The following is a 22993-nucleotide window of genomic DNA, read 5'->3' on the forward strand; positions in this document are numbered from 1 at the left end:
TTCTCCCAAAACCTCATATTTACAAAATAAAATAAAAAATGTAATTAAAAATATAACTGAACAGTGATAATGAAAACAACTTCGAAAACTTAAAAGCTTAACTGTATTTTAACATTAAAATCCATAAGTCTTGATTTTATTAGATCAGATTAGTTCTCAATTAAAATTATCAGCACAAAATCAGAACATTATAAAAAGATTTCTTTTTTCACTTTTATAGAGATTTTTATTTTTAACTCAGTTAATTACTGAGTCATTAAAAGACTGTATCGGAGCGTTATATAACCACTTTCCTTTTTGCCAGTTTTTATAAAAAAAAATATTATTATTAATTCACTTTATTACTTTATTGTTATAACCAGTAACAATGTGAAACTTTATTTGTTTTGTTTATCAGTAATATTTCCTTTTTTTCGTTCTAGCTTATGATCTGTCCATCCATCCATCCATCCATCCATCCATCCATCCATTCATCCATCCATCCATTCATCCATCCATCTACAGTATTAGTCTCCTGTTTCCCTTGGCAAAAAAATCCTTACAAATTTATCCATGTCAAAAGTATTTTTTATGGATATCTCATTAACTAAGAGCACTAAATTCCTCTTTCTTTTATGCAACATGGGTTGATGATAGGGTTTTAGGATGCTTGACAGTGTGGAGAAGGAGCTCTTACATTAAGCTGAAGACACACCAATTTCCAGATCTCCAGCCATTGTTGTCTGTGGTACCAGAAACGAGAGCCATACATTACAGAAAGCACGCTTTGGCTGGAATGATGTGTTTATATTGAAGTCGTTATTCGCCTAAAATTGCGGCTGAAACAACCAGAAATGTGTGTGCTTTGGGGCACTTGTTGAGGACTGAGGAGGAGCAGGGCTTTAGGTATAGCCTTTGATGTAGCAGCATCGCTGCAGACAAATGCAGGGCTAGGCTTGCTTATAGGCTTTAAAAAAACATACATCACACACATCAAGTTGTAACAGCAGTTTAACAAAGGGAACATTCATTAGCTGCTGCACAACAATAACAAAATGAGAAAAGTAGACAAACCTCTAAAAAAAAAAGGCAATATGGTGGTAAAGCTTGTAAGCATCTTTAACTGAAAGTAGTGTGAGGTGAGTGGTCTATTCTGTGCTGCTGGGCAGGGACTTTGGGTTTGTCTGTAGGCTGCCCACCCAAACAGAAGTTAGAAATCATGCTGGTATTTTCTGGTTTATTTTTTCCATTGGATAAAATAATAAAATCAAACTTTGACTTTGGCAAGATGCAAAATTGGGTAAACTAAGGCATCCCCTGCCACTAGTCCTGTTGACTAGGATTTCTATGTATCCTAAAGCTTCTAGCCCACCCTTCACTGGAATTCAGACTTTCCAGCATAAAAATAACCCTGTTCACAAACGCAAGGTCAATGTACATAGTTTGCCAAGGTTGGAGTGAAGAAATTTAAGTAGCCAACACAGAGCCATGACCTCAATCCCTGCACAGGGCTTTGATTTGAACCGAATCAGTACCTACCCTCATTAATATGAACAAGCAAATTCCCACCGACATGCCCCACAAATTCTTGTGGAAAACCATTCTGGTAGAGTGGAGGTTATTATAAGTGCAAGGAGAAGACTTAATCAGGATTGGGTTGTTGTACAAATAACTTGATGAAATTGGTCTTGTGTCCACATACTTTTGGTCACATAGTATATTTGTGTCCAAGTGACTTATTATATACACTTTTACATGCTTATGCATGTTTACAGGTTTATATGGCTGAATGCAAACCACAGACATATATTATACATCAAATATATACAGAAACAACCTCACTGTAATGAGCAGGACATGAGTAACTAATACATACAAGTATTGCCAAATAGAGTACACTTTATATCTTGTGCTTTCTTGTATTTTCAGTGTATGAGAGCTGCTATGCATGAAATGCTATGTTCATGTCTATCTATCTATCTATCTATCTATCTATCTATCTATCTATCTATCTATCTATCTATCTATCTATCTATCTATCATGACTTCATAATATTGAGTCACTGAAAAGGAAGTGGACTTTTTCATCTCTAATATTCAGTTTCATGATAGTCATTACTGTACACAGGTAGGTGCATCTGCATTGTATTAAACACTTGCAATTATATGACCATTTATAAGATTTTAGCAAACAAACTTTTTCATTTTGTGATTTTTTTAAAGAGATATGTAAAAAAAATAAATGTATTCATGTCATTAATAATTTAATAATTGTCACTAAAGTTACAGGCATTCATTGGTCTGTGTTATAACATTAAAGAAACATAATTCCACCATCATTGGAACTGATTCCAGTCCTGTTCTATGCAGTGCCCTAAACCCTGCCTTCATTCTTCATGTCCACACTTTTGTTGTTGTTGTTGTTGTTTTTTTTTTTTTTTTTTACAAGTCTGCGATAGTACAATTTTAAAATTGCCATCCTGGTACGTGTGTCTATTTACTAATTCCAGCAAGAAAAGAATCAAGAATCCTAAATTACTGACTGGATAAATATTTAACATGAGCATTTATTTATACAGTACTGTGCAAAAGTTTATGTAATAAAAATTGTAATAAAAATTGGTTTAATAAAAATTTTATAAAGAAAGAATGCTTTCAAAAATAAATAACAAGTACATGCACAGACAATAAATCTAAATCAAATCAGTATTTGGTGGACCCACCCCATATTTTTTTGAACGAAGGTAAGTTGGCTTAAACATCTTAGAGAACTAACCACTGATCTTCTGTGGATGTAGGCTGCCCTTAAATCCTTCTGTCTCTTCATGTAATCACAGACACGTTGATGCTGAGATCAGGGCTCTGTGGGGGCCAAACCATCACTTTCAGGACTGTTTGTTCTTACGCTGAAGATAATTCTTAATGACTTTGAGTGTATGTTTGTGGATGTTGTACAGCTGCAGGCCATTACATATGTGTATGTGTGTGTACAGACAGACAGACCGACAGATAGATAGATCAAACAAATACAATAAAAAGCCAGATCTACAGTCTTTGCAGTTTTCCTGTTCACAACTTTATTATGACTATTCATTTCATGCTTTCTTTGGTCCCCGTCATTTTAGGAGTCATTCTCACTAATATGCGTCCATATTTTATTCTGCCCTCATACAATAAATAAATCTCAAAGTTTTCAGTTCCAGGAAGCTGTACCGGAATTTGCGTCACCAACGCAAAATGCAGCGATGCTTTCTGGGAAATGTAGTCGAATTTATCGCCATCGTGCCGCTAAAACTCTTTCATACATCATGGCAAATGTGCGTGTTGATTTGAATATCAACCAAGTTTCAACAGGATATAGCCCTAATATAAATAATAACACATTACACCCCTATATATAAATATATTTCAAGACGTTACTCGTGTAAAAAAATATTTCATACAATCGACTTGTTTCGTTCACTTATTTATATAATGTATAAATGAACATATGTATTAATAATTCTTTACACATTAACAATACAGAAAATCTCTTAGTTTTTTGGGAAACGCGAAGATTATTTTTGTAAATGCATATATTTGTTAACTAGTTTAGAGAATCTTAAAAGAAGAAAATATGATAAAACTACATCTCCCATGCTGCACCGCGCCAGAGTTGTGTAACTTTCCAGCTTCTTCCAGGCGAAAACTCTCGCGGCCGTAGCTGGTTAGCTAGCCACATCGGCTAAAATAGGAACATCGGTCTGATTTGGTTCTGGATGTTCAGAAAAAGTTTATTTTTTGTATAAAGGTGGAGAGTTTTATCCATCGGATTAGTCGAGGTGAAGAAGAGAAGACGGGAAAAAAGACAAAAGAAAATCGGGGGCGGATCAGAAATCAAACATGTCCTCCTCTTCCTCCTCGCAGGCATCTTCCAGGCGGCAATGGTGTTATCTTTGCGACTTGCCCAAGATGCCCTGGGCCATGATATGGGATTTTAGTGAAGCGGTGTGTCGCGGGTGTGTGAATTATGAAGGCGCGGACAGGATAGAAATGCTAATAGATACGGCGAGACAGCTGAAACGCACCCATGTGATGCAGGACGGAAGGTCTCCAGGTCCCCAGTCGGGGGGTAAACACGGCCCTGGGGCGAAAGATGCCGCGCTGGATGGGAGCAGAAACACTGAGCGGTTTGAAAGGAGCAGAGGAGAATTTGTACCTGCCAGACTCCCTAATGGACTGCCCAGGCTGGAAGATGGTGCTGTTGCAGAGGTGAGCAGGCAAAGTCCTAATGCCAGAAGGACGATGGTGGCAGGTGTGCCACCCAATTTGATGGCCCAGGGAATTGTAGGTACACCGCATGGCCTTTTGATCGGTGCCAGATCCAGCGGTGCACCTCTGGCTTTATCTGCACCAATACTGAGCGAACTTGGGAAAAGACAGGCAATGGGTGTCGGGATGTCGTTCGTGACCTCAGACTTTGAAAAGGACCTGAAGGAGAAACAACGGAATGCCGAAGCCCTCGCAGAACTTTCCGAAAGTGTTCGGAACCGGGCCGATGATTGGGCCGGACGTCCCAAATCTGTCCGTGACACTTTGCTTGCGCTTTCCAGCTGTGTGCCATTCAATGTGCGCTTTAAGAAAGACCACGGCCTTGTCGGGAGAGTGTTTGCATTTGATGCCAAGCTTGGGGTGGATTTTGAGCTCAAGGTGTTTGTTGAGTACCCGTGTGGCTCGGGCAATGTTTTCTCGAGCTTGTTGGCTTTGGTGAAGCAGATGTTCCAGGATAGCCAAAAAGACTCAGGCAAAGTGATCAGCTCCGGCTTTAAATACGTTGAATACGAGAAACGACACGGTGTTGGTGATTGGCGTCTCCTTTCCGAGCTGCTCAGCGATGGTCTTCGGGTATTTAAAGAACCACCGATACCTGATTCACTCCCTCAACCTTATTTGGATGCTGCCTGTGCCATGTTGCCCACTGCTCTCTGCCATCTCGGACGTCCTGGCCAAGCTCGAATGCGGCGCCGGAAAGCTTCTCCAGATCCGGATGCGGCTGAGAGATTGACAGCTGAGGATCAAATACGTCAACATTGGTACCCCAGCATGAGCAGCCACATTCCCACCAGTTCTCTTGCGAGTGCTATGCCTGGCCAGCCTCCAAATCTCCAGGAAATAGTTCCTGTTTCCCATGGGAGTGATCCTTCACCTATCAGCGCCCTCATGACTGTTGCAGACAATGTTGGTGCCATTAGCCAATCGCCAAAAGACATGCCGGGAAGTAGTGGTGCTCACGGTTCTAGCGCTAGCCCTTCATCATCCGGGCAAAGGCGACTCGCATCACGTAACGGTGAAAACGGATCCGGAATAGCTGCGGTTGCCACGGCAATGCCCCCTGTTGCAGTGGCAGAGCAGGTATCTGAAATCTCTGGAGCATCTGGAGCTCCTTTATGTTGCACCATTTGCCATGAAAGGCTTGAGGATACACACTTTGTCCAGTGCCCTTCGGTACCCGTGCACAAGTTCTGCTTCCCCTGTACCAGGGAATTCATCCGTAATCAGGGCTCAGGGAGTGAGGTGTACTGCCCAAGCGGTGATAAATGCCCGCTTGTGGGCTCCAATGTACCCTGGGCATTCATGCAAGGGGAGATCTCAACCATCCTGGCTGGAGATGTGAAAGTCAAGAAGGAGCGGGACCCTTAATTTGAATCAGGTATGGTTTACACAAACTGAAGGTGCACACATTTGTCTAATATGCTAATAGCATGGCAGATAGATAGATAGACAAACAGACAGGCAGACAGACGTTGAAGTTCAATGAATAAATTTACTACATATATTTTTTTTCTCAACATAGGAAGTTGCAGTCCCTGAACCCCAGAGATGACCGATGCCACAGCACTGAAGAGACGACCGTTCACGTGCAAACATCATCTTTCTCCGTTTCTCATCCCTCTGTCTACAATCAAGAGTTTATCTAAACATCCATTTGTCTTTAATGGTGTTAAGAAATATGTTTTCTGTTTCTCCTTTTACCACTTTTCCCATCTTCTATCCACAGCTCAGTCAACCATTCTTTATACTCCCCCTTTTTTATGTTATTATTATTATTTTTTTTTTTTATAACATATCTCACCCACCGCTCCACCTTTATTTCTGGTCGCTCTGGTAGGGAATTGGTAGCTCAGTGGACTTCTGATCACAAGTTTGTAAATTCAAATTCAAGTACTACTAAGCTGCCACTGCTGGACCCTTGAGCAAGGCACTTAACCCTCATAAATGAGATCATTGTAAGTCTATCTGGACAGGGGCATCTGCCAAATGTTGTAAATGTACATTTCTGTCTTCTCATTACTTATTTTGCTTTTTAAATTATACCCAATTAACAATTTCTCTGTCTTCCTGAACCTCAACTTTATTTCTGTCATCACTTCTCTCCCACACTTTCTTTCCATCTCTCCATTCCTCTTCTCAATTTATTTCAATTCAGTTCATTTCAATATTTCTAGCGCTTTTATCAAGGCAGCAATTTCCCTTTTCACGTCACACTTTCTTTCATTCCTCCTTTATTCTCCTTTTTATGGACAATCAGAGATTTTTCCCCACTGCAACATGTAATTGTGCTTTACTACAAAGCTAATAATTTTATCTAGTTTTTTTTTTTTTTTTTCCGGTAACACCCCCCTTTTTTTTTCTTCTTTTTTTTATTTTTTTATTTTTTCCAAGCATTACCGCTTTCCAGAAGTAGATATCTCATATGCATCATACAACAAATGATTTATCCAGATGAATGTTCTAAAAATAGGTATTTGCAAAAAGCTTCAACAAAATGCTTTTTGTTTTAAATAGAATTGAGCAGCCAAGACATATTAGATATTAACACAGATAAGTGAACTTTGTCATCCAGAATTCCGTAACTCCGTGAGACATTATTCACTAAACTAGGCACTAAAGCTTCGCGGTTGATTGAGTACATTAGGCAAAATGGATTTGCTTTAGATTTATTTTTGTCTATTTGTTTCTTTAACAGCTACAACAGCACTAAGGTAGGCATGAGTCAATGGTAGATATACATATTGCAATAACTGCACAGCTGTTTTTACAATCTTAAAATGTTTTTTTTTTCTTTTTTTCGAGTCGACTCTTTAGTGTGATGCATTTATTATATCAGTTAAACAAAATTGTCTTAAATAAGGCATATAACTGTCCATGTGCTGGTAGAGAATTTTTTTAATAAATGGCACCTAAACAAAGGTAACCTTTTTTTTTTATTTTTTTTTATTGGGATACAGCAGTCGTGACCGATAGATAAAGCGTTCAGAAGAACATGTCAAATATCACAGCATATATCAAAGTCAGGTTTATTGTATATTATTTAATTGGAACATGCCTACATTTAGTGTTGACATTCTTTTGTATTTTGGTTAAATTGTACACACACACACACACACACACACTATATATATATGTATCTATATCTATATCTATATATATATATATATATATATATATATATATATATACATACATATAGATATATACATACATATATAGATATATACACGTGTGTATGTATATGTGTGTATGTATATATATATATATATATATATATATATATATATATATATATATATATATATATATATATATATACGTGTGTGTGTGTGTGTGTGTGTGTTTTATATATATATATATATATATATATATATATATGTATGTATGTATGTATGTATGTGTAATGCACTGCATTAAAAGTGCATGTATAGTAGAAATATTTATATTTTTACAATATAGATTGTACGAAATATTTGCTGTTAATGGTTATTAGATGTGCAATTTCTATAGATTTGATACCACAAACAAAACCAAAGATAGATGTGCTAAAAATATCTAAATACGTTTTATATATATATATATATATATATATATATATATATATATATATATATATATATATATATATATATATATATAAATAAAATGTATATGTGTGTATATATAAACAGCTTTCGTTAAAGTACAGTGCTATAGGTGGGGAATGGTTCACGTAATTATATGTAATCATGGACACAGATGTTCATACTAAAGTGTTAGCCGATCAGTATATTTTGTATTCTAACACTGTTGAGTTGAAGATATTCATTTTTTTTTTTTTTTTTTTTTCTACAATTGTTATCATAGTCTGGATATTTTTCCATGTATGGAATTTCTTTCTTTCCTGATACTAGTACTCATTTCTTCTTACATGTTCTGATATGTTTAGTCCTTATCTCTAAAACAATTCTGTTTTATGAGTAGAATATATATATCTGGACAAATGTGTGTGTAAACAGAAGCACTGTTTTGTTTTAATCAGCTCTTGGATTGTATTTAAAAAAAAAAAAAAAAAGGTGTCCTGCTTTTCACTTTCACACACATTCGCTTTGTACAATCACTTAAAAAACTTTTCTTGAGGGGAAATTCAAATGTTTTTATTAAATACATCCCTAAAGATTTCAATCTCTTGTTTTTACTATAATAATAAGAAATGTATTTAATACAGCAAGGAAAAAGAAAGATAACGTTGAATGAATAAGACATAGTGGACAAACAGTAAAGAAGAATCAAATGCTAAAACAAAGTTAAACTTATAAGTACTGTAGACTAGGGATAGACTGTAAATTAGTAATAGTAACTCAGAACATAATGGATCAGTTGTACTGAAGAGAATTGTCAATCAGATGTTGTATTGCCAACCTGCCGCGCTTGGGCCCTTAACCCTCTGTGCTCCAGGGACGCTGTATCATGGCTGACCCTGTGCTCGGACCCCAGCTTTCAAGCAATCTGGGATCTGCGAAGAAAGAATTGACTGCTGTAATGTATATGTGACAAATAAAGGCTATGTTTTGAAGTATGACTAGAATTGTCAAGGAAACCTTCAGTAGCAGATTAGGTTAGTTAATAAGAGAGATGATGGTGAATGAAGGCTGCATTGGGAAATATCTGTGTGCATCTGGTCGCCTAATGACTGAAAATTTTGTTTACATATTACTGATAATTATGCGTTTTTTTCTTTAAAAATTCATAACCTTTTTTAACTGTGATTTTGAAAAACATGCAGTCCATTCTATGGCATTGTAAAGCCTGGATTCCAACTATTTGCTGCCTGGGCACAATGGGAGGAAAGGCATCTGACTATCCCCAAACATTCTTCCTGTCTTATGTCTATCACCACTTTTGTCACCATCTCCCTCTTCACACCTTACTATACAGGTCGAAACAGTGGGAAGTACTATATTTGTTTATTCATATATATTAATTTGTGTGTACTATATCCAAGAATATACATATACAATTTAAATGTATATTTACAATTTAATATGCTGTCATTAGCGACTCAATGATTTCATAAAACAGCAGTGTTTAGATGTTAATGATTTATTCTCAGGATTATTAGTCGGTCTCAGCATTGGATGTGATACAAGAAGAGCTCATAGTTCTAAAAGGAATGGTGGCAAGTATACCAAAAAACTACCAATCTCAAATGCTGTACCAAAAATACTCTGTCAGTTTTCAAAAGACCAATGAACAATTATAAACTGTAAAACAAAGAACCTTAGTTCCACAGTAGCTTCTTGGAAAAACATTATTCTAAGTAGACTATAAATTGCTAAGAATTGTGAATGAGTGTGTAAATATGTTTGGTGTTCTGTGATATATATGCATCCCATTACTGTAAAGACCAGGAAAAGCTTCTTCAATTGAATCTGAGACCAGTTAAATATTTTTTCTCAGTAAAGTAAATTTTGCTTTGAGGGTGTATTTTTTTTTTCTTCTTCTCTGTTTATCTACTGGCTAAACTCAAAGAAACTGTGTTAGGTCATCTCCTACCACCCTGTGTGTAGTATGTGTTATTCAATACCATGCTCATGAGATTAATACCATATTTTCTATACAATAGAATTGTTGATTTTAGGTGTTTTTCTGGGTACAGGTTGTGGCTTGCATACAACAGGGTTGGTCATGAATAGAAAATAAAATATCAAAACTTAAAACCCTGTAAAGCCCTGTAAAGTGTCACTAGAACATCAGACACAATTATGTATGTTGTTTTATATCTGCCAAAGTTAAAATTCAAAATTTAATTCATAGCGCTTGAATTGTTATATCAAACATTTAAAGTTAAAAACATTTATATAACATTACATTTCCAGATCTGATTTTTCAGAACTTTGTAATGTATGCTTTTTTTTAAATCTGATTGGTTTGCCTTGTGAAGTCATGCCTTAAATTAAGCTGATAATGGAGGTAAGACAACATTCTGAAAGCATATGAAAAAAAGTCCTTAAGTTTAAGGAGCAAGGAGCAAAACTGAAGGTATATTGGATATCAGTACAATTGTGATTTGACCATAAGCAATCACTATCATGTAGATATTCAATATAAGCACAGACATGTGAATATGTGAGTTCTAAATACAAGAAATTCATATTGAATGATAGTTTTGGGCATCATATGCTTAGATATTCTATAGGATAGCTCTAAAAGAAGCCACACTCACTTGTTGGCAAGCAGCTAGCTTGTTCCAGTGAATCAGTGTGTAGACCATAGCCTTCTTTTCATTTCATTTTCAACTTTGTTAAAACCATTCAACGAACTCTCATGCTCTGAAAGAGACACTTTTGAAATCATTAAGCTTTTTTAATCATAAGATCAAATAAATTATTTTTAGTTATTTTACAGGGACTCTATCCTCTAAGGGGACAGATGGACAAAAAACAAAAGTTCCTCACCAGAGCTACCACTTTTCCTTTAACCTGCCAATAAACATCTGCCAAACTGCTTATTTTCTTTACACAAACATCACTGTAAACATCAGGAAAAGCTTCTTGAATTAAATTTAAGACCAGCTGAATATTTTTTCTTAACAAAATAAACTTAGCTTTGAGGATGCAATTTATTTTTCTTTTTATCTATCAGCTAAAATTCGAAGAAACAACTCCAAATCTTATTGCACAAATAATGTTGTGTTCTTTAATTAATCTGAATCTTCTCTCTATTTATGGGATATCAATTATGAATGACATAAGCCTTTTGTCTTTCTGAAACATTTAATAGTTAAAAGAAACAGACCACACAATTTCAACAGTGAAGCAATAGATTTAAGAGAAAAGGGAAACTTAAAGACAGGGTGGAAACATTTAGAGACTAATGAGGATCACAGAGCCACAATGGCGACATCTAGTGGGTCAACAAAGGAAACTTGAACACAAAGAACTAAACAGGTGACAATTTTTGTATTACTCACAAACTTTATATTAGAAACAAAAAATGGATTAATTAAAAAAGTATTTTTCGTTTTCTGGTATTATAACCACCTTATTTTTAAAAGCAGAACTTGCCAGAAAATTTAACATCAAACAGACAATGTAACCCTCCACTTAATCACTTCACACCAACTATATCACGTTTAACTTGTATTGCTGTGACAGAAATATAAAATTATTGCATGTTTTGCAAAAAAGCAGCACAGTCCAAAATATTTGTCACAGTTTATCAGTTTAGTGATGTAAAATGTTTAGTAGAAAATGATTGGTGCAGTGGTTTGGTATACCACTAAGTTCTACAATGCTGCAGGAATGTTGTGTTATTGTTGTTGTTACTGATTGGCCCATTTAATATTAGATATGGTGTCAGACTTATTATAGGGAGTCAAATTTTTGCTTACTGGCCACTTTATAAGACTTAAATTGTTTGTACAATTTGTATGTTAAAATGTTTTCATGCACATTGTAGTAACATTTAGCTATATTGTCCACAAACTCTATACACTCTAATAAAAAAGGTTTCGTTGGGCAATTAAGGAATTACTTTAAGTGTTTCTTTCTTAATAGGGTTTTTACTGCTGTTTGTTTTATTGCTCTTGTTGTTGGTGGTGGTGGTGGTGGTGTTGTTGTTGGTGGTGTTTTAATCTTAGTTAGGGGTCTAAATCAAAAGCCTAGTACCTATACCTAAATCAAATTCATATACTAGCAACAACCCTTAAATGTCTGCTAATCACAGACTACACAGAACTATAACGTTGCTGCAGAGGACAAAATGTGAATCAGGTTATTCAACAACAGCAACAATAATAATAATAATAATAATAATAATAATAATAATAATAATAATAATAATAATAATAATAATAATAACAATAACAATAACAATAATAATAATAATAGTAATAGTAATAATAATAATAATAATAATAATAATAATACTACTACTACTACTACTAATAATAATAATAATAATAATAATAATAATAATAATAATAACATTATTACCGTGTTATACAGTTATTCAAAAATATTTCTCCCAAACTAAAAATGTTTTGTGGTGACCTTAATGTTTAAAGCAGAATATACATCATTGTGTAGTTCAGGTATTTAACATAGTCCATACATCCATTTGTGTTTAATGTTCCTTATTTTATTTACTAAACTGTCCTTGTATTCACTTGATGTTTTTACACACAATGCATTTTAAGCTTATACGGTAATGATTACATATTGTTAAATACACTGTAATAAGATAAGTTATTTTTTATTCTAAGCCTATGTGTTTCTAAAAAAGAAATGGGCTAGTGTGTGTGTGTGTGTGTGTGTGTGTGTGTGTGTGTGTGTGTGTGTGTGTGTAGGAGGGTGTGGCAGAGGACGGCACGTCTGGAGAAGTTTAGTCCGAATAAAATTGAGCGTGAGACTCTGGTGTTACTGATAAAAAACCCACTTAAATCCCCCGCTTCCTCCATTAGTGTGACCCATTAGCGCTTTTGTTCACTAATTATTGAGGTGTTAATGAACGATGCGCCCAGACTGGGAAGTGTGTGTGTGTGTGTGTGTGTGTGTGGTTCACCATTTGCGCATTCCCAGATGGGTATGTAGTGCATTAGGCTGCAGTAGTAGTTCAATCCACACCTTAAACTAGATATAACTCTACCTTCCGTATCTATCTATCTATCTATCTATCTATCTATCTATCTATCTATCTATCTATCTATCTATCTATCTATCTATCTATCTATCTATCTCCATCTAATATCCTCTCAAAGCTTGCTGGACTCTTTTTTTTAAACACACACACGCGCGGCGCGCGCACGTTATCCTCCTTCTACAGGGATGTGTTTTCCCAAAATTCAGTGTTAATCGTTCGTTCCATTAACAAGTGATTGTAAATTGTGTTGCGCGCGCGTGTGTCTGCGCGCGATTGCGTTTTGGACGTAGAGACCCTGCTTTTCACCAGGTGCACGAGACTTTGTGTGGCTCTCTCCTGCTCTCCCGCCCCCATTAATCCTGTCGGACCCCCCTGTGATCTTCTCCATTACACGGCCATTCATTAAGCATTAGAGGAAACGCAATTGATATTCAGATGACCATCAGTCTGAGAGGGCGAGGATGTGGATTCCGAGAGAGAGAGAGAGAGTGAGAGAGAGAGAGAGAGGTGAAGAGCGAAAAGGAGAGACTTTTAGGCTCATTTCCAGTCACTTAGACTCGACCTTCTTTTGAATGAACAGCAGATGATCATTTGTAAATATCTATCTATCTATCTATCTATCTATCTATCTATCTATCTATCTATCTATCTATCTATCTATCTATCTATCTATCTATCTATCTATCTATCTATCTGAATGCTTTCTAATGTCTGAATATTTTAGCTAAACTCTTTCATTGCTCTGAACATGAAGTCATTGGTCAGTAAATAAGCAAGAATGAACACAAATGCACCCCTGAGAGCTACTTTACTTGTATCAAGGTGAACTGTTTGTGCAACAGGTACAATTAGTGAAGGTCACGTCAAGTCTTTTTGTAAGTTTGATGCAAAATTGATTTCAGTTCTGAAATCTATAGAAATGTACCATTTCTATAAAAAGCTCTTTAACACCAAGTATCTATTTATCGAATTCTAGCTAAATTCCTGAGCAGTATTGATTGATTTATTGTTATTATTGTAGAAACCATTAAAAGCTTAATCATTGCCATTGGAAATTTTGTCCTGACAAGATCACTGAACAAATATATTATGCATAACAGATGAATTTAGTTTTGGTGTTTGTTTGACTGAATAAAACGAAAATCGGTTTATCATTTTAATGTATACACTCATAATCCTAGCTGAAACAAACAAATAAACACCTACACGAATGATGCTGCACTTTCCCTTTGTTTTGTTTCAGTAAAGTTAGATGTTCTGTATCCAAATTATAAGTATTTTTTGTTTGTTTTCTATTGCATGTTTGTATTTATTATTATCATAATATAATTTAATAACCCAGCCATTGTCCTTTTATTTAATCAATCTAGTTAATTAGTGAATCCAGTGCAAAAAAAAAAAAAGATATAAATACATATATTTTTTTCTCTATTATTTCATTTGAGGTCAGAATAATGTTTTTCGAGAACTTTATTTTCAAGGTCTGCGGCCAATATACAGGACAGCAGGGGGCAAAAGGGATTCGTCCTGAGGCCTGGAAAGCCGGAAGGAGGAGGAATGAAATGATGGTAATATATTTAAACGAGGCGTCGATGGGGCGTGGCCTTCTTTTTTATACCTGAGCTTAAAGCCGGCTGAACTTTTACCTCAACACACATACACACATTCACACACACATACACACACACACACACACTGTGCCTGGACTCAGGCCCTCAGACGGAGCACGGTGCACGCACTGCTCCACAGCTGGATGCTTTTCCCTCTATTTCTTCTATGTCTGGATTTTACTCTAAAACATTTCAGTGATCAACCGAAGATGTTTTTGGTAATGAGACTGTTATAAGTACATGAAAAAGAAATCCCACTTTCAGAAGAATTTGTTGGTTTTAAACCCACAATATTATTGGAGCTCGCGGTGATTGGATTTTTTTTTTGGGAGATATTTTCGAATGAATATCTAACCGGATCCAGACATTTGGTAATTTTGTGAACGAGACTTTATATCATCCAGGTTTTTTTTCTTTGGGATGTTGAGCTCCGTGAAAATGGAAAGTCATGAAATACCGGAGTGGAGCGGATTTTACAGCGACGCCAGTGAGGTAAAATACGCACCTTAAACACGAGCGCACATTAAAGACTGGCTAATAATAATAATAATAATAATAATAATAATAATAATAATAATAATAATAATAAAATCTGTACGGCCATCGGGTTTAGTAAAATTTATTGTTTTAACTCAGTCCTGTTGCTCTAAGTTTTTGTAATGAATCAATTCCATAATAAAACCGCTATATTTTTACGTGTCATATGAACGCATGAGCTCATTATTAACTGCAAAGTTTATATTTGGTTTATAGAATAAATAAAACCTATGAGTCATTTCGGACATTCATATAAATCTAATTTAATAATGTAAATCAGACTTGGATGTGGATAAATAGTTTTGAACTAAAAAAAATAAATACAAGGAGTTTTATTTGTACCAACAATCCTCTATTTATGCCTTTATGAATCAAGAGAAATATGACATATTTTAACCAATATTTCTTCCTGAAATTCGAATAAACCGCTTGTAAATTGCAGCGCTTTCCCCGCCAATTTAACACACACATACACTTCATTCTTCTTCTTCTTCTTACTATTATTATTATTATTATTATAATTATTATTATTATTAATAATTGTTTTTTTTGTTGATGATGTGGGTGATGTTGCTGTTGACCAAATTTAAAACGAATTTTACGATCAACATTAATAAGTGATTATTAGATATAGAGTCCATCCAAGTATTTCATACACCACGTCCTTCAGCATTTGTCCATAAATCAATATAAATATAACTGCCCTTTAAAAGAATCATAAAATAATTCCATGAAAATAAATATGAAAAAAATACCTAAACTGTACATGTTTATTAATCCAAAAGAAAATGTTGTGAAACAGAAAAAGTAAATAAGGTGAATCATATTTTTTCTATTTGTTCCTGTATTGGTAGATCCAGAGACAGTTTGAACAATACGTCATTGCATCTGATGTGTAATAGAAACGGAATCATTAAAAAAAACCATATTTTTTCCAAAAATAATTACAAGTAAACTCATAAGCAGAATTCTATATTTATATATAATATATAACTCTCTATGTTAAGACTGTAAACTGGTTTTGAAAAGTATTACAAAAATATTTTTAGAATCTAGCAAAGTAATCTGATACAAAATGTGTATTTATATACGTTTACATTTTTTTAAATTTATTTGCTAAAATATTCTTATTTAAATATATAATCCTAAATTCAGTCACAGTACTGTGTATCCAAGGTGTTTATTCATTACAGTGATAATGTTATATTATATGTTTCCAAATCCAAAGTGTAATTTTTTTTTTTACAGATGTATTCCTCTGCAAGTGCCATGAATTCTGTGAGTAGTCTGAACAGTTACATCAACCTGAACCCAGCTGGCTCGAGTGCAAGCATGAACATGGGATATGGAAACCCAGGTCTTAACACCATGGGAGGAGCATCCAGTCACATGAACCTGGGCACCTCTTTAAACACAAGCTCATTAACCCAATTAAGTCCTTCATCTTCATCCCTGGCTCCACTTTCTCACTACCAGAGCATGAATCAGCCCATCTCTCAGCTCACTTATTCATCTCCACCAGCACTGAATCGTGCTAAGGAAGTGCCCAAGCCATATCGTCGCACTCTGACCCATGCCAAGCCACCATACTCGTACATCTCACTAATCACAATGGCAATCCAACAGTCGACCAACAAGATGCTAACCCTGAATGAGATCTACCAGTGGATCATGGATTTGTTTCCATACTACCGCGAGAACCAACAACGCTGGCAGAATTCAATCCGCCACTCGCTTTCCTTCAATGACTGCTTCGTTAAAGTTGCACGTTCACCCGATAAGCCTGGGAAAGGTTCCTACTGGGCGCTTCATCCCAATTCAGGCAACATGTTTGAGAACGGATGCTACCTGAGGCGCCAGAAGCGCTTCAAAATCGACGACAAGCCGGGAAAGAAGGGTGGGGGAAAGTCTCAGGATGGTATGAACTCTAAACATGGGAATAGCGAAGGTGTGCATGAGGATCGAAGCCCTGGTACAGGCTCATCTGATGGTGCCGATTCAGCCCAGTCTGATGTTTCCCATCCTGGCTCTGCATCTGATGAGCAGCAAATGAGTCTAGCACCACTAGACGGTCCACCTCAAAGCGCAATTCCATCCTCTATGCCGCCTTCTGGATCTCACCTGCACTCCGAGGGCATGAACACGAGTCCTCATCTGCTTTCCAGTTCTATCCAGCATCATCACCTGGATATGCAGAATGACCCACTCAAGTCCATGGACCCACAGTACAACTTCAACCACCCATTCTCCATCACCAACCTCATGTCTAATGAGCAGAAAATGGAGCTCAAGTCATACCAAGATCATGTCATGGCTTACAATGGCTACGCTGCTTCATCCCCTGTGGCCGCCAAACAGATTTATGACAGCGCTGGACCCTCAAGCATTGACTCAGGCGCCTATTACCAGACCCTCTACAGTAGGTCTGTGCTAAACGCATCCTAGACAGGTGTTTTCCATTGGTTTTTTTGGACTAATCAAGTTGTCAGAAACCCTATGATTGGTACCAGGCCTCTAACACAATGGAAACAGACTTTTATTTATCTGCTTCTGGCTACATTTCTTGAAATACATCGAAATGTTATTGGATTTGATAAAAGCAGAGTCTGTAAATGAAAAAAAAAAAATTCCAAGTGCTTACCCTGCTTTTCATCTTAACTTTTTTTAACCTTTCCAAGCTTCCACATCAGTTGAACTGTAAACACAATTTTGTGAAAGGAGAGTTTATAAACTCCTCAAAGGCCTCAGTCAAAGGCAGTCAATCAGCCAAGATATGTTTTGGGTCTGATGTTTGCTTTTTTAATTTTGGATTGGAACTACAGGCCTAACAAAGCTAACAGTTGAGAGAAGCTTATAGCCAACAGATTAGAAGCATATGAAGGGCAGGTTAAGATTATTCTTTTTCAGTCCATAGCTGATATCACTCCACATGAGCATCAGACTCTCGTGGGAGGTGTTGGCTATCATCTCAAGGCTGGAATTAGACGTTAGAAGTTATATGGTTCAGTTTATTTGTATATTTAGTGTTTAATACAGAATTGTCCTATCTATTTTTTAAATGTTTACGTACACATGGTGTTACTGAGCCAAACATGGCCTGTTAAGGTGAGTGCTAAACTGGCACACTGTTAGTAAAGTAGTCTTGGCTGATCAACTACATTTGTGGTAAGGGATGACTGTATATAATATTCTTGACCAAATTTCCAAATTAACAGCCTTATTGAATTAGGTTACACTGCAGAAACTGATTACCAACAACACAAGCCTCTGCACATAGGCCAGTCTGACGAATACAATCGATTTTGTTGAACCTTTGGCCTTTTTAAGGTCAGGGTCTTTTGCTAAATAGCAGAATGAAATACAAACGCAAAATGTGTATATACACTGTCTTTGGCAAAAGGGGAAAAGCCATTTATTTATGAAGGGAAGAAATTAATATATCTTATTTTTCTTTTTTGTGTTTTGGGATTAATATGGGTTGTATATTTTGTGTCTCTCTGTGTGTGTGTGTGTGTGTGTGTGTGTGTGTGTGTGTGTGTGTGTGTGTGTGGGTGCGTGCATGTGTGTATGCGTGTGTGCGCGTGTGGGTGTGTGTGGGTGGGTGTGTGTTGAAGTAACTCTGTTGCTACAGTACAGTCTCATGTTACAGCATAGCGTGGCGTTTCTGTTAGCATAAAGTGCGCAAATGTGTAATGTTGCATTGCTTCATGTGTAATGACTTTTTTTTTTAATATGCCAAAAAACTGTGGTAAACATTTTGGCTCAAAGCCCTTTTCTAGTAATTAAACTCAGTCTTAATATTAAGAAAATAATTGTTCTGTTATCATTTGTATGCCACAGCAAAGACATAATAGTGCAAAGTGCTAGACATGCATCTATATTCCTTTGTTAATTTTACAGAAATCACTTTTTATGTATATTTGGAATATCCTCATTTGTTATACTTTTCCTTATTTATTAAGCTGAATATGACTTAATATAATGATAAATTGGTTGTAAGGGCAATTACACAAGAACTGTTTTACCCATGTCCAATGCAGTTAACAAGAATGCCTGAGGTTTAGTTTTAAGGGACACTAATGTGAATTTTGAATTCGAATTGTATAACAGGAAATTATATGTACTGACTGCATTGTCAAGTTTCGATAGCCTATTACTTTTTCCATACACATAAAAGAGCTAAACAAAATGACATTATAATGATAAAATCATAAAGTGATATAGTCTAGGCATTCAGTTAAGACAAAATAAATGCCATCCTTTAATAGAAGCAAATATTCATCAGTAGTCTGTGCCAATGTTAGCCAATGTGCTGCAGTGGCTAAGTTGCATTTATGGAATTTTTAACACACACTATATACAGGACCATTATTAGTCAGTCTTGTAAGTTTTAGCCATCTGTGTATTTTGTGGGTGTCCCTAAACATATATCGACTGTGCCATGTATTGGTACTTTACAGGTTACTGGCATGTATGTAAGTGTAAAATGCGTATAAAAAATCAGGGACATGTGATTAATCGAATAATCTGATGACCCATGAAATCATTAAGAAACTGTGGTAAACAATACAATTATTATAAGGCCCATGTACATTTGCTAGCGGCACACAGTAAAGCTTTTGACTTAAAAAAAAAGGTAATATAAAAAGGTGACAACATCACCGACTAACTAAATTACATATACAACCTATCAGGCCATGTTAGATTTGGTAGCTGGATACACTTATGGTGAGCAATGTTTTTCCTTTTCTTTTTTACACAAATATAATCGCTAATCCCAACAGGAAAGAAAATGTAAACATGTTCTTTGAGACTGAATGCTAACTCCCAAATGTAAACCCATTCCTCAGTCAGAGACTTCTTCAGTTCCATAGATAGGGAGTTAAATGTATGCCAAATAGCCACATATAACCATAGGAATAATTTCTGTCAAGCAATAACAAAAGTGTTTCTTTTCACATATAGTAATTTAAACTGATTGCCTGAGCATGGTTACAAAGAGTGAAAAAGTTCATTTACACACAGTACATTGCACTAGTGACCCCCTCTTTATAAGAAAGGGGGCACAGTCAATTTGTTACAACAAAGCCTTTAACCTACTTTATTTCACAACAAAAGATTCAAATCAAATTGATGACATCATGCTAATGTGTCACTTGTTGATCATCCCAGACTTTTTACTTTTTTAAGTTTTACTTTCCTGTTATGTCATAATTAAAGGTTTGGAATGAGGGAAACCATTTCAGGTCAGAAATGTGTTATTGTTGTTTTTTATTTAAACTCTCTGCTTTCTATCCTCAAAGAAAGCCACATTAATATGTGTAAAAAATAAATATGTATATATATATATATATATATATATATATATATATATATATATATATATATATATATATATATATATATATATATATATATATATTTATATATAGTACAAAAGCTTGTTATATGTTGTGTTTGCCATGTTTGTTTCTTATTAAAAACATAATTTGGGGGACTGTTGAGTTACTGAACTTATTTTAAGTTTACACTTGGACGTTATAAAACACAACTGGGGTCACCTACACATTTGTTCATATTAAAATTATGTAACAAACATTTGACAAAATATTAAATGCTAATTAAAAAATGTGTTTTATAGTACATTATAAACCAAATAAATTCATTAAATATTTAATCAGCTATTAAGCATTATAAGCATAATAAGTCTAATTTTCTAGCATCATTTTGTGAATACCAACATAGCTACTAATTGAAATTAAATAGAATAAATATTTTTATGTTCAGTCCTAATGAACTCCTGGTGCAAATAGTTTCTGAAAAAAAAATTATACCATTTGACCATATCCATTCCTCAAACTGGATAGAAGCACAAAGTCATGGTAAATTCCTTAAATAAACTCAGTGAGCTAGACACGCACACACAAACACACACACACACACACACACACACACACACACACACACACACACACACACACACTAGCACTCTTATATGAGTGAAAAGGACCACAGTTTCCTCAGAAAAACAGATGCAGTCTTATAACAGCGTGTATGCGGTTTTTCGAGGTCACATGGTAATTACATTTCGGAACGATAATAACACTGCTGTTTAATACATTTTTTTTGCTGGCAAGCAATATACTTGAAATCTTTCTCAAACACAGATATGGGCAAAAATAAGAAGTATTAAATTGTACTGTTATACGAAACACACAGTTTAGGATATTTTGGGATGAAAAGATTACAGCACAGTGTGTAAAGATTACAGCATTGGACATTCCAGCTCTTATGAAGTGTGCAAATACACATGGTTATTATTTAAACTGGTGCATGTTTGCAATGTTACATTTTCCAGAGGATTGTGATATTTTAAAGTCTAGCCTGTTAAACAGAATTCTGTTTATTTGTCACACTGAAGGACCACACAAATGTTTTGATATCACAGTAATTGCCTTGACTGCCTTTATTTTCACTCTTTATATTGCTGTTAAATGAAAAAATGTCAGTACATTAATGCTGGTAGTAGCAAATCCAATCTAATCTTTCAAAATTCATGTAATTTTTTATCAACCAAAAAAAGACAAGTTAAAATTAAGTTAGATGATAGTAATTCTTTTGGTCATTTGCTGCAAGTTTGCATTAACCTCCCACAAACAGTCCTGGTAAGAAAATTTAGTTCAATGTTACTCACTTTAAAGTATGCAAAATTAGGTTATAATTCTTTTTCTCCTTCCCTTTTATAGAATACATAGTTAAGATGGACATCTTAGAAGCTCACTACACATGCCATTAAATGTCTCTCTTTGTACCTGTGCAAATTTACTTTGGATTACATATAACCTGACCGTAAATTAGAAGTGCCAAGTTTGAAGTAAAAATAAACAGCTCATTCAAAATCTGTAGTCGTAATGAATTAGTTTTCATCTTGGCATGTTGCACCAGTTAATGTGTGCACACGCATGATTCACAATTACAGTAATACATAAGTAAAGGTCAAAAAGGAAAAGAAACAAGACACACCGAATTTTTAGGTATGACATATACACATCATTACGACTTCAAGGTTTAAAACCATTAGGAGATAGATGTTTAAAAATGCATTTGATGATTGTAAATGGCCTAGAAACTTTATACCTTATTCCATTATTATAATGAAGGATTTTTTGCCATCTCTGTCAAACATATGCTTTGATGCTAGCAAGGTGGGTAGACAAGCAACAAACTAGGCACCAGACCAAAGAGGCTTAATTATCTTCTGTTATTTTTATTCACTTTATTTTTATTTTCTTTTTGTGACCTTACTACAATCACTGACCAGTCAAGCTATTACTTTACTTAAATGTTGAAATGGCAGTGTGCGGATTTATTATAATTCTCTCATTTTTTTCATTGTGTGCACATCTAAACAAACGTTCAATCCATTGATTCCCTAGTGAGCATATATATTGCGGAATATTAGCTGTATTTAGCATTTACTGATGTAATAAACGTATACAAATGTAATGGAACATTCTGATACCATTTCAGCATTTTAATGCATTCTTCATGTGAACAAAACAAGTCCATTTTCTTACAAGTTACTCTGCTGCCATTCCAAAAAGTGACAAATTGATTTTATCCTAGTGTAATGACACCTAACTAGGGATAATATATATGAGGCTGCAAGTAAACAGTCAGTTCTTAAAGATTATCAGACCCGAAAAGAACTGATGTAACACAAATTGCTAAAGAATTTAATATTTCCTATGGTACAAAAGTTTTACAACAGAGAGTGTATTTACATTACATTTGGAACTGTTTAGCCTCAGGTCTGAGAACCATTACAAATAATTCATAGTTTTGACGTGGCCTCCAAATTCCCTAGATCTCAATCCTATCAATCTTTCAGAGGTGTTGGACAAAAAGTCTGATCCATAGAGACCCCAATTTGC

The 22993-nt window shown here is 35.2% G+C and overlaps 2 protein-coding genes across 2 annotated transcripts; both read left to right on the forward strand.

Annotated features, from left to right (window-relative positions):
* The first annotated feature begins 3620 nt into the window (after positions 1-3620).
* Positions 3621-7213, forward strand: irf2bp1 (interferon regulatory factor 2 binding protein 1). Its single transcript, XM_046865341.1, has 2 exons — positions 3621-5668; positions 5813-7213. The coding sequence occupies exon 1, from the start codon at positions 3862-3864 to the stop codon at positions 5656-5658; it is 1797 nt and encodes a 598-aa protein (XP_046721297.1). The 5' UTR covers positions 3621-3861; the 3' UTR covers positions 5659-5668; positions 5813-7213.
* A 7344-nt stretch (positions 7214-14557) lies between these two features.
* Positions 14558-19103, forward strand: foxa3 (forkhead box A3). Its single transcript, XM_046865339.1, has 2 exons — positions 14558-15014; positions 16308-19103. Exons 1-2 carry the CDS (start codon positions 14943-14945, stop codon positions 17502-17504), a joined length of 1269 nt encoding a protein of 422 aa, XP_046721295.1. The 5' UTR covers positions 14558-14942; the 3' UTR covers positions 17505-19103.
* Positions 19104-22993: the final 3890 nt, after the last annotated feature.

Source organism: Silurus meridionalis, chromosome 13 (assembly GCF_014805685.1).
Source record: "Silurus meridionalis isolate SWU-2019-XX chromosome 13, ASM1480568v1, whole genome shotgun sequence".
NCBI lineage: Eukaryota > Metazoa > Chordata > Actinopteri > Siluriformes > Siluridae > Silurus > Silurus meridionalis.

What these genes read in the sequence shown, in the direction of transcription:
- irf2bp1 (XM_046865341.1), top strand. Translation starts at nt 3,862, where the DNA reads ATGTCCTCCTCTTCCTCCTCGCAGGCATCTTCCAGGCGGCAATGGTGT.
- foxa3 (XM_046865339.1), top strand. Translation starts at nt 14,943, where the DNA reads ATGTTGAGCTCCGTGAAAATGGAAAGTCATGAAATACCGGAGTGGAGC. An exon ending in TTTACAGCGACGCCAGTGAG is followed by an intron (nt 15,015 to 16,307) that starts GTAAAATACGCA and finishes TTTTTTTTACAG; the next exon opens with ATGTATTCCTCTGCAAGTGC.